General features: G+C 33.0%; 1 protein-coding gene across 1 annotated transcript; it reads left to right on the top strand.

Annotated features, from left to right (window-relative positions):
• Positions 1-826: 826 nt before the first annotated feature.
• On the top strand, positions 827-3,556 carry LOC126659723 (serine/threonine-protein kinase-like protein CCR2). Its single transcript, XM_050353058.2, has one exon. The coding sequence runs from the start codon at positions 1,184-1,186 to the stop codon at positions 3,443-3,445; it is 2,262 nt and encodes a 753-aa protein (XP_050209015.1). The 5' UTR covers positions 827-1,183; the 3' UTR covers positions 3,446-3,556.
• The last annotated feature ends 10,084 nt before the right edge of the window (positions 3,557-13,640 follow it).

The following is a 13,640-nucleotide window of genomic DNA, read 5'->3' as shown; positions in this document are numbered from 1 at the left end:
GATTAGTACAATAACAAATTTCAGCCAAATTCACATCCACATGGATATATTTTTCTAAGTATTTGCAGCTTTGAGCTTTCATTAAGATTAATCCTTATTTTAATGTGTCAATTTTATTTTTTTCTGTAAAAAAAAAACTATTTTGTCAAAATATAAGTTTTGCTTTATTAAGAGTAATTCTTATTCTAAAAATAGTACCCTTTACTCTCACTCTTTATAATATTTATGATCATTCACACTTACACCTTTTTTATTATATGATCAAACGATGCGATCTCTTACTTTTAATAATGTAAACATTAACATATTTTCATAGAATTATATGACTTACTATTAAAATTTAGTATATGGTGCATAATTGTGGCCCTTTATTTTATTTTTCCAATAATTTAGTCTATTCCTTTTAATTTTTTAACGATTTAGTCCCTTGTTTTATTTTTTATGGATTTTAACTGTAAAATCATAAAGTTCTAACAAATTACTTTAATCTTGAAACAATAGCAATGCAAGTGTGAATTATATTAGTAGCAGAGTGATTTTAATAAATGATTTTTTCTTATTGAAACATAAGAGTTGAGAAATGTTTAAATGGCCAAAAAATTTAGAATTCTATCTGAAGCATGTCCTAAAAAATAACTCATGCAAACAAAAAAAGGTTTCCAAATTTTTGTTTAAAACTGATGCAAAAATGATTTCCAGAAAAAGATTCCAATTTTTTTAAGCTAAATTGAATCCCAAACAAGGACAAAAATGGTAGTCAAGTCAACCAAAGTGGAAATAATGACAGGTAGACCTGTCATTTTTAAATTACAGTTACATCAAATTAACTGCCTAAACCTGAGTCAGACCACATCCCTCACTTTGACTTATAACTGTCTGAATCTCCACTCTTCCCTCACATAAAAATGGCCAATCCCCATCTCAAAAACACCTCCAAATCATCACAAAATTCCATCTTCAACCTCTAAAGCTTGTAAGAAACATTCATACTATCCAGCTAGGTAGCACGGAAACGGACACAGAAACCTGGACACTTGCACTCACGTACGGCGAAACCGCGTTATTTTAAGGTTTCCTATGCTAAAATTGAAGTTTCGTGTTCGAAACGAGCATACAACACGTTTCCGAATCGGGTGTCCGTGCTACCTAGGTACCTAGTTATCTCAATAACATATAGTAGACAATGCCACTTCAAAGATCATATCTTTTTCTATTTTCTTTGCTTATATTATTGCCTGTTGCTGCTCTTGGGTATGGATCATCAGGTTCAGTAGCAGCTGCATTTGGCCCAAATGGATTCTTTTGCGCCATTGATGCTGGTGGGAAGCAAGAAATTATATGTTGGGATAAAGGTGGTAACTTTTCAGTTTCCACTTCAACTTCATATTTTAATTCCCTCCCACCAATGGCATCACTCTCCGGCGGCGAAGGCGTTCTTTGCGGCATTACATCGAACACTTCTCAAGCATTCTGTTTTAGCTTGTTAAATCCAGGTACAAATCTTGTTCCAGCAAGTTTCAGATCCAATTCTTATGCACAAATAGCACTTGGTAGATATCATGCTTGTGCTATTAAAGGATCTTACTTTTCTAGTGTAGAATATGGTAGTGTAGATTGTTGGGAGTTTAATCAAACATTTGATTCGTTTCGTAATTCGTACGTTGATAGTCTTGTTTTTAAGAGGATTGTTTCTGGTGATGGATTTAGTTGTGGTGTAAGTACTAAGGAAGGTAGTGTGATTTGTTGGGGTCCCAGATCAGCTAATTTGGGAGTTCCTGATAATTCTGGTTATTTTGAGATTTTAGCTTCGAGTAGGAACTCGGTTTGTGGGATTAGAAATGCATCTAGAGAAGTAGAATGCTGGGGTGATTCTAATGAGTTTGGTGCTCCACTCTTGAGAACTAGATTTGTGGATCTAACAGCAGGATCCCGTCATTTCTGCGGAATCCGCGAAGATAATCATGAAGTTCATTGTTGGGGAAATGTTGATCTTTCGTCAGTTCCGAAAGGTTCTGGTTTTATGACTATTGCTTCATCAGATTTCACTACTTGTGGTGTTAGAGAAGTTGATTTAGTTCTTGATTGTTGGAGTGTTCAAAGGAAGTCGATTCCGGATTATAGCCCTCCTCTGCAGTTATGTAATCCCGGAGTCTGTTCACTAGGCTCGTGTCCTAATGGTAAATTTGCATTCAACGCGAGTTTGCTGAATGAACCGGAGTTGACTAACTTATGTGTACGGAAAGAGCTGAAGATTTGCTTGCCTTGCGGAACGAATTGCTCGCGAGGCTACTTCTCTTCGAGTATGTGTAGTGAGAATGCAGATAGATTATGTACTGCCTGTTCACTTTGTCAAAATAGTTCATGCTGGGATGTCTGTGGAATTCCATCTCCATCGGGTTTTAATACGGACCAGCAAGAAATAAAGAAATTAGCAATTATCATTGGCTTGTCTTTGTTATCCGTATCGGTCCTTGTTTTAATTGGTTGGTGTCTTTTCCCCCGGAAAGCCAAAGATCAAGGAAACAAAAAACAAAGGTGTAGTTTTTGTCTAGCGAAGCCTGTAGTGGAGGCTGACCCGGACCTAAATCCACCACCTCCTCTCTCCGTAACCACTTGTATCGGAGAGACTCAAGTATTCCGGCTTTCAGAACTGAAAGACGCGACACACGGATTCAAGGAGTTCAATGAGCTCGGAAGAGGAAGCTTTGGTTTCGTTTACAAAGCTATTCTTACTGATGGTAGACAAGTTGCAGTTAAAAGAGCTAATGCTGCAACTATTATACACACTAACACTCGTGAATTCGAAGCAGAGCTTGAAATTCTATGCAGTATAAGACATAACAATATTGTGAACTTATTGGGTTATTGTGCTGAAATGGGAGAAAGGTTGCTAGTTTACGAGCTCATGCATCACGGAACGCTTCACGATCATCTTCGTGGTGAACTCTCGCCTCTTGATTGGAACCTGCGGTTGAAAATCTCTTTGCAGGCCGCGAGAGGACTAGAGTACCTTCATAACGAAGTCATGCCTCCAATTGTTCACCGCAATGTGAAAACTTCGAACATTCTGCTAGATTCTGATTGGGGAGCGAGAATTTCCGATTTTGGACTTTTGAGCAGTAGCGACAAGGATGTAAACGGAGATATATTGAGCGATGTCTACGATTTTGGTGTCGTTCTGCTTGAAATATTAAGTGGAAGAAAAGCTTACGATAGGGACTATAATCCTCCAGGCATTGTCGAATGGGCACTTCCATTTATAAGAATGGGAAGAGCTGCTGCCATTATTGATAGGAATGTGGCTCTACCAAGAAATGTTGAGCCACTTCTTAAGCTTGCAGATGTAGCAGAGGTTGCTCTGAGAGAAAATCCGAGCGAACGAACCGACATGTCGAATATAGCAAATATGCTAGATCAGATTGTCAAAATTGGATTGGTATTATAATTACACAAGATCAAGAATAAGAATTATTTCATCATTTGATTGATTGTCTACTGTACAACATATTGTAGGAGATTGGTTTAGTAAATTTCATAATTTAGTCTTTTTTGCAAAGTGAAAGAGATTGTAGTTATTGTAGAAAGGTTCTTGTAATTTTTCTATCTATTGATAGTTCTTTTTTTTTTCTGCCATATAAGTATAGCTTATAAAATGAGCCATAACAATCTTATCATTCTATATATATCCATACATGATTATTGTAAAAGCCTAAAAAAGGATTTATTGCTTTTGGTGTTCATAAACTAAATATCTCTCATTAATTTCAAGTAATTATAAATAAAAAAAAAATAAAGATTATATGGAATAAAATGCTTCAACATTTATATAGTATTGTTTGCAAATCCTCTAACAAAATATAAAAGCTAAATTAGTCATAATGTTCTTATACTATTATCTTTTATTTCACTAATTTTTAATGTTAACTATTTAGTATGTATTTATGGTCCTTTCATGAATGAAACTGCATAAAAATATCATCGTTTTGATTAAAACGACGGCGTTTTATATCTAAAAGAACTTGTTGAAATTGTTCAAATAAATAATTAGATAATTTATTCAAACAGTTTATAGAAAATTGGAACGAATTACCAATGGTAAATCTAACTGGGTCGTCGACTAGGTCACTCTCTTTATTACATTTCGCGGCTCTGTCCAGAGGTGCAAAACAACCTATCAATCACGCCGTTTTTAGGGCAAAACAATCACATATTTATAATACGATGATCATTGCACGGTGTACCGTTTTGAGTACACCCCAAATATTGCTCAAAAATCATAAAAATAATCAGCAGAAGTTCAATTTATCAGCAAAAGATGTTCGTGTTTTCTTCTTAACTCAGAGAGAGCTCTAGTTTTTAATATGTTTTCAAATGAAAACAAAGGTTGTATTTATAGGAAGAGAGGAAGGAGACACAAATTTAATTAGCAATTAATAAAATTCATTTGCATAACAAACGTGGCCATTATTACAAAAATGAAAAGTCACATAATATAAAAGGATTGAGTAACCAAAAATTAAAAAAAAAGTGCCGAAATCGAACCGAACCAATATGAGATTCTCACATTAACACACTGTCACGACCCATTTTCATGAATCGTGACCGGCGCTAGGGTATAGGTATGGTCGTACCAAAACCCGTAGCAAGCCTTGCGGATAACAGATAAATACCATACACAACAATGTACCTGCATAAAACCACATGCTCGGGGGCAACCGAGACTCCAACCTAGTCTAGCAGTACATATAAACAACATATATTTAAGTACGTTTAATCTCAAATAAACTCCAACATGGCAATATAATATAAATGCCATAAACACTGTAATCATGCCAAAAGCGATAATGTAATAGTTGGACCAATCCAACAAACAATAGTCTAAGATATAAACGTATAAGACTAAGACATAAATACCAATCCTACTACTGCGGTCTAAGAGTTCAAAAATAGTTCGACTCATTTATTCTGAAATAAAATAAAGAACCTCCGAGAATGAAGAAACGGAGATCGACCAAACGCTCAAATCATAAACCTGGAAAATTTGGGAAAACAACGGGGTCAGATTTACTGAGTAGAGTTTATATAACCATTTACATTTATTAAGTTAAAAAAACCTTTAAAAACGTTTAATAAAACATTTTCATTATGGATTATCAATGAAACCCTAAACCACAATTCTAAATCCATTGTCGTGTCGGTGAGACGTATCTCAATAACCGATCCCCGACTATCACTTAATAAATAGTGAGCCCAGGAGACGTATCTTCCACCGGTGCCCTCACTAAGGTGAGACGTATCTCAAACCTACCTCAATACCATAATCATTACCGGTGCGCACGCAGTCCCGATGATGCCCATCGAGTAGCACGTTCCAAATCAAATCCACAATGCCGAAAACAGTTCGAAAGCTGTTTATACATATACATATATACAAAATATAATAGTTGCTTAATAAAGAGGTAAATAGAGATATAAACTCACTGCTTGCTAAATCCACGTGATCCTGACAAGCAATCTAACTCTGGTTCGCCTCTGAAGTACGAACAGTCGACGGGTCTAAATAAAATATTAAAATCATAATTAAAATCAGACCCTAACTTTAAAGAGTACTAGACACCACATAGGACTAACACAACGCAAAACCAAGTCACATTTAATAAACACGTATATTAAATGTATTCCAAATATAACCCAAGTTATAAAATACAATCATATAAACATATTTAAAATGGTATATAAATTAATTTAAATAAATCCATATAAGTGAGTCAGCCGAGTTATCAAAACTACCAAGCTTCTTCCCACTTGTTGAGTGACCATAGTCTAACCCAAACGAAACTTATTAATTTTATAAACCCGAGTTTATTAAATTAAAAATGCTTGATAAAACAATTATCTATATTAAATAGAATTTAATATCTTATAGTTCAAGTAACCCAAGTTACAACCCAAAAACTTAATTATTTAAAGTCTATAAAAGTTTAGGGATTAAACTGTACTTTAGCCAAATAGGGACTAAACTGTACTTTAATCGATTGAATATCAAATTAATTTCCAATCCTTAATTTACTAAATAATAAAGCAATTAGAAGTCCAAAAGTTATAACTAAACTAAAATAAGTCTTTTAGAAACTTTCAGGTACTAATTTGTAAATTAGCCAAAATAGACATTTCAATTAAAATTACCTATAATTACCCAAGTAATTATATTAATTTAAGTTATAACAATTACGTATACAAATTGTCCAATTAAAATCAAAAATTATTATCGAAACAAAATGAATTTAACTTAAAGGATCAATTTATTTCAAACCAAACAATTTAGTGACCCAAGTGGCTAATAAGCCACCTTCTTCTTCTTTTTAAAAGAAGCAAACCCGCCTAAACCTAAACCAAAACCTATCCTCCATTTTTGTTACTGAGCAATCAAAACAAACTTCAATCTATAGATTTTAATCCATACAAACACCATTCATGATTAATCAACAATTCTAATGATCAAGCAAATAACTAGAAACATAAATCATGTACAGTAACATGAAAACAGATTTGGAGTTAAGGAATTATAGGTCGGAATCGATGGCGCAATCTTAACCCGTAAGCTTAACACAAAGATGACCACACATGCCAAGAGATTCACAATCATGAACATCAAAGATTCAAAGCCAAAAGCAAAAGAACAAACGGCAGTAATTTGAATGCAAAACAGAAAACACTACGCGAAATTCCGATGAAGCGGCGGCGACTATAACGCATAGAATTACGTACCGTTTTGGCGAAAACAAGGATGGAAATTGAAGAGGCGTGTGTCTATAATCTTATCGACGAAACGGAACTGGATTCGACCAAGAAACGAAAGAGAACGAATCAAAATACGGAAAGCCGTTCAAAAGTAAAATCTGAAATATCAAGAACATACATACCGACGATTCCAGCAAACTTCAAGAGTGATTTTGATTAGTGAAACTTCAGAGAATTGGATGAATAAAGGCAGCTAGGGTTTGTATGCAGCGTGATCTAGGTTTTCTATTTAGAAAACGACTTAAAAAAAAACGAGTGGAGACGGGCCGTAATCGAGTCCGAAAAGGGGTTGGCAAAAGGGTCCTAAGGGCCAACTTGTTCTCGAACGAGAACAGCCCTTTTGGGCTTGGTTCTCGTTCGAGAACCACCTGGTCTCGAACGAGACCAGGCCTGAAACAGGATTCCCGTTCGAGAATCCTGTTTCTCGAACGGGAATCATATATATTTTATTTTTATTTTTTTTTAATTAAAAAAAAATGAATGGTTGAACCTATAAAAATCAAATCAAACTCAACCCAAAATAATCAGACCATGACACCGATTTTACTTCAAAACGATCGGAAAAGTTGCCGGGAAAACGCTAAAAATTTACGGGATATTACACACACATTATAAGTGGTGTTTCTACCCACACACAATGTATTTTTCAAATTCTTTTTAAATTCAACACAAATTTCAACAATCCCCCACTTTGAATTTTAAAAATATTTTCTCGAGCAATTTATGTATCCATATGATTGTGCATTAACAAAAATATCTTTCGATTTGAACCTTTGCGTAGTGAGTAAGATTCTGATTTAACATGAGTGACTCGTAGTCTTGAACTTTATCTCGGACATCAAACCACACACAACCTTTTTAAAGGTGTATTCATAAGCCTGTGCATTTAAAGACCATATACGTCTATCTCAATATAGTGAACGTTCTATAAATTTTTGTCCCAAATTTTATAGAAAGCGGCCCCACTTCCACATTCACAAAAGTGAATCTATCAATTGTACACCTGAAGCTACATACTCCACCCCCATAGGAAGTATAAATTTCACTAAGAGATTCTATTAACTCGTCCTCAATCGCTTCAGGTATTATGCTTCAATATTGCATGTTCTGGCTTATATCATTCACAACTTGTTGTTATCCATTAAACCTGTTTCTTGGGATCTCTAGTCAGTTGGGTTGGGTTCCCATCACGAATGACTCATTCTATACGCAATAATATCATTCCTTTAAAAGTTTTATGGACTTTTTCTATAGCCAAACCTTTTGTAAAAGGATCTGCTAAATTTTTATCACTATGTTCATGATCCACTCTAACAGCTTATATTGTTCTTACGACATATATGTCATTTCTTACCGTAATATAAACAGTTCTCAATTTTCGCAATAGCTGTGGTACTATCTATCACGACCCGAAATCTCGGGCTGAGACCAGCGCTAGGAAATGAGAGTGTTAGCTTTGAAATTCGTAGCAAGCCTAGAAACCTCTATAAATTTTTTCACGTAAGTAAGTATTTAAAGAATATAATGCATTTAGAGAAATACCTAAGGGCATTATATTAAACATTAAACACTTATATAGGAAACCAGAAAACCTATAGCTGGCATATAGCAAACACCCTGTTATTATAACACAACCATGCAGCCAGACAACTTATACACAACTGCTAACTAATAGTACATTATACATAAGTACGTAGCCATCAAAAAGATATAAACATAAACAGTGATTTATATCAGAATACTATGGACATACAAAACCACTGACTATGCTAATGTACTAACTACTGATAGACTATTATAGCTTTAGAAGAGTTTGTAGTTATGTATAATACAAAAAGAGAGCCTCCAAGAAGCAAGGGTAAGGAAGCTCGAACATCCATAAGCTAAACACCTAAAAGGGAAAATATCAATGGGTTAGAATATTTATGAGTGAGTCTACATAGTTACTGGTGAATATTAAAATCGCATATGAGAAAACAGTTATATAAAAATACCACCAAATAATTGATCCATATGAAACCTTACTCCTCAAATTCCATGTCCTACTTTCATATGTCTATATGTAGATGACTTGTTGATCTTTGGATCAAATATTCATGTTGTGAATGCTGTGAAATCAATGTTAAGTGCCAACTTTAATATGAAAGATCTAGGAGAGGCGAATGACATTCTTGACATAAAGATTACTTGATCTGAAAAGGGAATTCCTTTAAATCAATCTCACTATGTTGAGAAGATTGTAAAGAAATATAGATACTTTGATTATAAACCTGCATGTACACCTTATGATCCAAGTGTAAAACGTTTTAAGAACACGTAAGATAGTGTATGACAATATGAATATGCGAGCATCATTGACAGCCTTCGATATCCCACTGATTATATTAAACCCGACATTGCATATGTTGTTGGATTACTATGCAGGTTTACTAGTAGATCAAGTATTGAACATTGGCATGCTATTGAAAGGTTATGAGATACCTTAAAAGAACTATAAATTTCAGATTACATTATTAGAAGCATCATGTTCTAAAGCTACGAGCGGCTATATTTTTAGAATAGATAGTGTAGCTGTTTCTTGGAAATCAAAGAAACAAACGATTATGGCTCAATCTACGATGGAGTCAGAAATGATAGCACTAGCTGCTGCTAGTAAAGAAGCACGATGGCTAAGAAGCCTGCTAGCTGATCTTCCCTTATGCCTCCCCCCTGAAACCCAACACCTTGTATTTTGCCTAGCTTGATATGAGAAAGCTCGATACCAACTGTGATTGCGATAGTACCGCGACTATTGCAGTAAGAAATGACAGATACGTCGTAAGCACAACACTGTTAGATAATTCATCTAAACTAGAGCTATTAGAGCGGATCATGTAGGCATTGATGATAACTTAGCACATCTTTTTACAAAAAGGTTAGCTAGAGAGAAAGTCCAAAAAAACATCTAAGGGGATGGGCCTATTGCCCATAGAATGAATCATTCATAATGATAACTTACTGGAGATCCCAAGAAATAGGTTTAATGGGTAATAACAAGTTACGAATGATATGAGCTAGAACATGCAAAAGTGATGAGTGATTCCTGAAGCGATTAGAGGACGAGTTAATAGAATCTCTTATATGGAGTGGAGTACCTAGCTACAAGTGTACTCTTGATAGTTTCAACTTAGTGCATATGAAAGTGGGGCCGCTTCGTATGGAATTTAAAGCAAAATTTCTAAAGCGTTCACTAAATTAAGATAGACGTGCATGGCCATAATTGTAGGGCTTTAAGAAACCACTTTTGAAAAGGTTTATTCATAAAAGTTCAATACTATGAATCACTCTTGTTGAATCATAATTAAACAAACTACGCAAAAGTTTAAATTAGAAGATATCTTTGTTTATGCAAAATCTTATTGATACATTAATGGCTCTAGTTTAAAATTTAAAGTGAAGAATTGTTGAAAAATGTTGAATTTAAAATAAAAAAAAAGTGCATTGTGAGTGGAGAATATTTGTGGATTTCCACATTACTTAAAAAAACTAACTTACATGAATTTATAAATTCGGATATTTTCATATGCATTTGTGTCCTAAGAGATAGCCAGATTTGTGAACGGCTAGGAATTAAATCTTCTAGGTTGGGTGGATGGCTCAACTCGAGCACTTTACTTTTTGCTTACATAACATTTTTGTTTTATTTATTATATAACAATTTTAATTTTCAATAAAGTACAACACATGATCTCTTTCGCTTGTCTTTTACTACAATGAATATGCAAAACTTTTTTTTGTATTTAAGTTTTGCATAACAGCTCTTTTATTCTTTTTATATAAATACTACTATGACTTTTATTTGCAAAAAGATAAAAATATAAAGCAAGAACAAGTAATACAAAAAGTGTTTTAAAGCTGTTGTCACAGTGCATGGATGATGGTATTCCAAATGTTTTATCGTATGGACGCCACGTTTGATTGTCAGCATTGCACCATTGAATTGTGCTGCAAAACGTTTAAAAGAAAACGACCTAGTTCACGATTCAACCTCATCGAATTCCAACGTGCTACTCGGCAATTGTAACAATAATCTTTCACTAATTCTAATTAGTCCTAGTTCGGGTCTCGATATGTACTTATGCCAAACTATTTTGCTTGATTCATGGTCTATTATGTCGAATTACTCTTAGATCAGTCATTAAAGTTCTTACTGTAGGTTATTATCTTAACCGATTTAATTTGTTGGACTTAGCGGTAAGATAAAAAGTTTTTGTTGTTAATGATATGTGTTGTTATCATATATAAATATACAATTGAAATCATATAAATATACATTTAAAAACATTCCACTAATATGATATAACATTATCTCCCACGTAAATCGTAATTACATTAATCTCTAAGTAATCCCTCATATATACTGCTCTCTTATAATTGTACACAAAATTGAATAGGAAAAGAAGAAGATCAGGGATATTTAGTGTGAAATGGTGTAGAGAATAGGATAATATTTCATTTTTAGAAATGACATGATATTTTACCTTAATAAAAAAAATAAAAAGTAGCTTATCTTTTTTATATTTTTATTTTTTTATTTTAAAATTTGTTTATATTATAATTATACCTACTTTTCAGATACACGTTCTTTTTAATTGAATTACATCTTTTAAAACTTATTATAGAGATATACCAATTTATATTTTTTCCATAATCCATACACGATGTTGGATTGGACTCATTCATTTGTTAATTTGCATAGGTAAAGGTCTATTAACCAATCAATGAATGTCTTGTCAATAACGTGTATGAATTTGAAAAAAATAAAAATTGATGTATTTTTATGACAAGTTTTAAAAGGCGTGATTATATTGAGAAAATATATAAAATTAGTGAATTTTTATGATATTAACCTTACTTTTTATTATTTTTTTAGTCTAAGCATATTTTTTTTACTCTCAACTATAGCCAAACCCATCATCAGGTCCCTCTACTGTTCACTTTGTTTTTCAATAAATTCCTCTATTTCAATTTGACGTTTATAGGTCCCTTGAATTTCAATTTCGGTGTTATTACACCCTTTTATGGATAGAATTTGGAGAGTGTACCTCACTGTTTGTTATTGAGAGTGTGGAAAAAAATATAAAAAATTTTAACTTTTAAATAAAGTAAAAAATACCTTAAAATCCTTATATTTAGTTTATACTACATTAAAATTCTTGTACTTACTCTACAAATCAAAATCAAACCTAATTTCTTTTAAATTAACTAATTATATTATTATAAATTCATATATTTGTACATAATTAATAATGTAGCATTAATTAATTAAAATTAATCAAACAATTATAATAAGTTTATTATTTTAATTTATTTCAAAATTTAATTTTTATTTTAAAATAAAATTTAATTTGTAATTCTAGTCTGCCGTCGTTTTCTCCCCCACTCCGATCGGCACCCATAAAAATTTTATTTATTGAATTAAATCTCAATCTATTTCAAAATTAAATTTTAATATACTTAAATATAAATTTACATCAATTTTTTTTATGCCGGAAAAAAAATCCGGCCGGCCACCACTGCAATATGGTGGCCTTTCTTTCCTCCATTAATGGAGGAGAGACCTCCATTCACGGAGGAATCTGTTGTTTCCTCCATTATGAAGGAAACCAGGTTTCCTCCAGAGCTCGTTTCTTCAATCGAGGAGACGAGCTGTTCGTCTCCTCCATTGAGGAAACATAGATTTGCGTTTCCTCTATTAATGGAGGAAACGCAGATCTGGTTTCCTCCATTTATGGAGGAAACGAGATCTGCACATTTTCTCCATTAAAGGAGGACACCAGCAGGTTTCCTCCATTAATGGAGGAGAGACTGCTTCTCTCCTCCATTAATGGAGGAAACAGCTATATATTTTTCTTTCGACAATGAATTTTTTTTGGAAAACAAGTGTTATTTTGTCCTTCAATTTTAGCCACATTTTTTTTTGACACGTCATTATTTAACGGAGTTTATTATTTGACGGAAAGTGTATCACACTCTCTACATTTTCTGCGTATAGGAGTATAAAAACAACAAAACTGAAAGTATAGGGATTTAAAAACGACAAATTGAAGTATAGGGACCTGATGAAAAAAAGTGAAGAGTATAGGGACCTGAGGAAGGGTTTGGCCCTCAACTATCTGCCATGTCTTTCTCTCTCTCTTCATTTCTTGTTCTTCTTCTCTGTTTTTTTTCTTCTTCAATTTTTTTTCTCCTTTTTTTTCATTGTTGTTCTCTTTTTTACACCGTTCCTTCATCACTTCGCCGTCGGTCCGTCGTTCGTTCGTATTCGATTCTAGCAATTTTTTTCTTAACTCGTGGTGATTATTACGATTTATTTTAACTTTCAAATCTAAATAAATTACTCTTGAATTTTTCAGTTTCAGATCTAAAATCTTCATAAAACGATTTTTGTAGAAAAGTTTTTTCTAAAAAAACAGCGTCTGATTATTATATGAGTATCACTGCATTATCACAGCGGTATTATAACACAACAGGGAAAAATGATTTTTTGCAAAAAAAAAATACAGTGTCTGATTATCATTTGAGTATCACTGCGTTATCATATCAGTATTATAACACTGCAGAGAAAAATGATTTATTTTATAAAAACAATGCTTGATTATCATATAAATATCATTGTATTATCATGTCGGTATCATAATATTATCATATCAGTATCATAACATTATACGATTATAATGATAGTATGATAAAGAAATATGATAATAGTACGATACAGTAATGATAATAGTAGGATATAGTTATGATAATAGATAGCTAATGTTATGGTAATAATATGATAAGGTTTTATGATAATAAAA

This window comes from Mercurialis annua, linkage group LG8 (genome assembly GCF_937616625.2).
Source record: "Mercurialis annua linkage group LG8, ddMerAnnu1.2, whole genome shotgun sequence".
NCBI lineage: Eukaryota > Viridiplantae > Streptophyta > Magnoliopsida > Malpighiales > Euphorbiaceae > Mercurialis > Mercurialis annua.
This window is presented reverse-complemented; position numbering and strand designations above follow the sequence as displayed.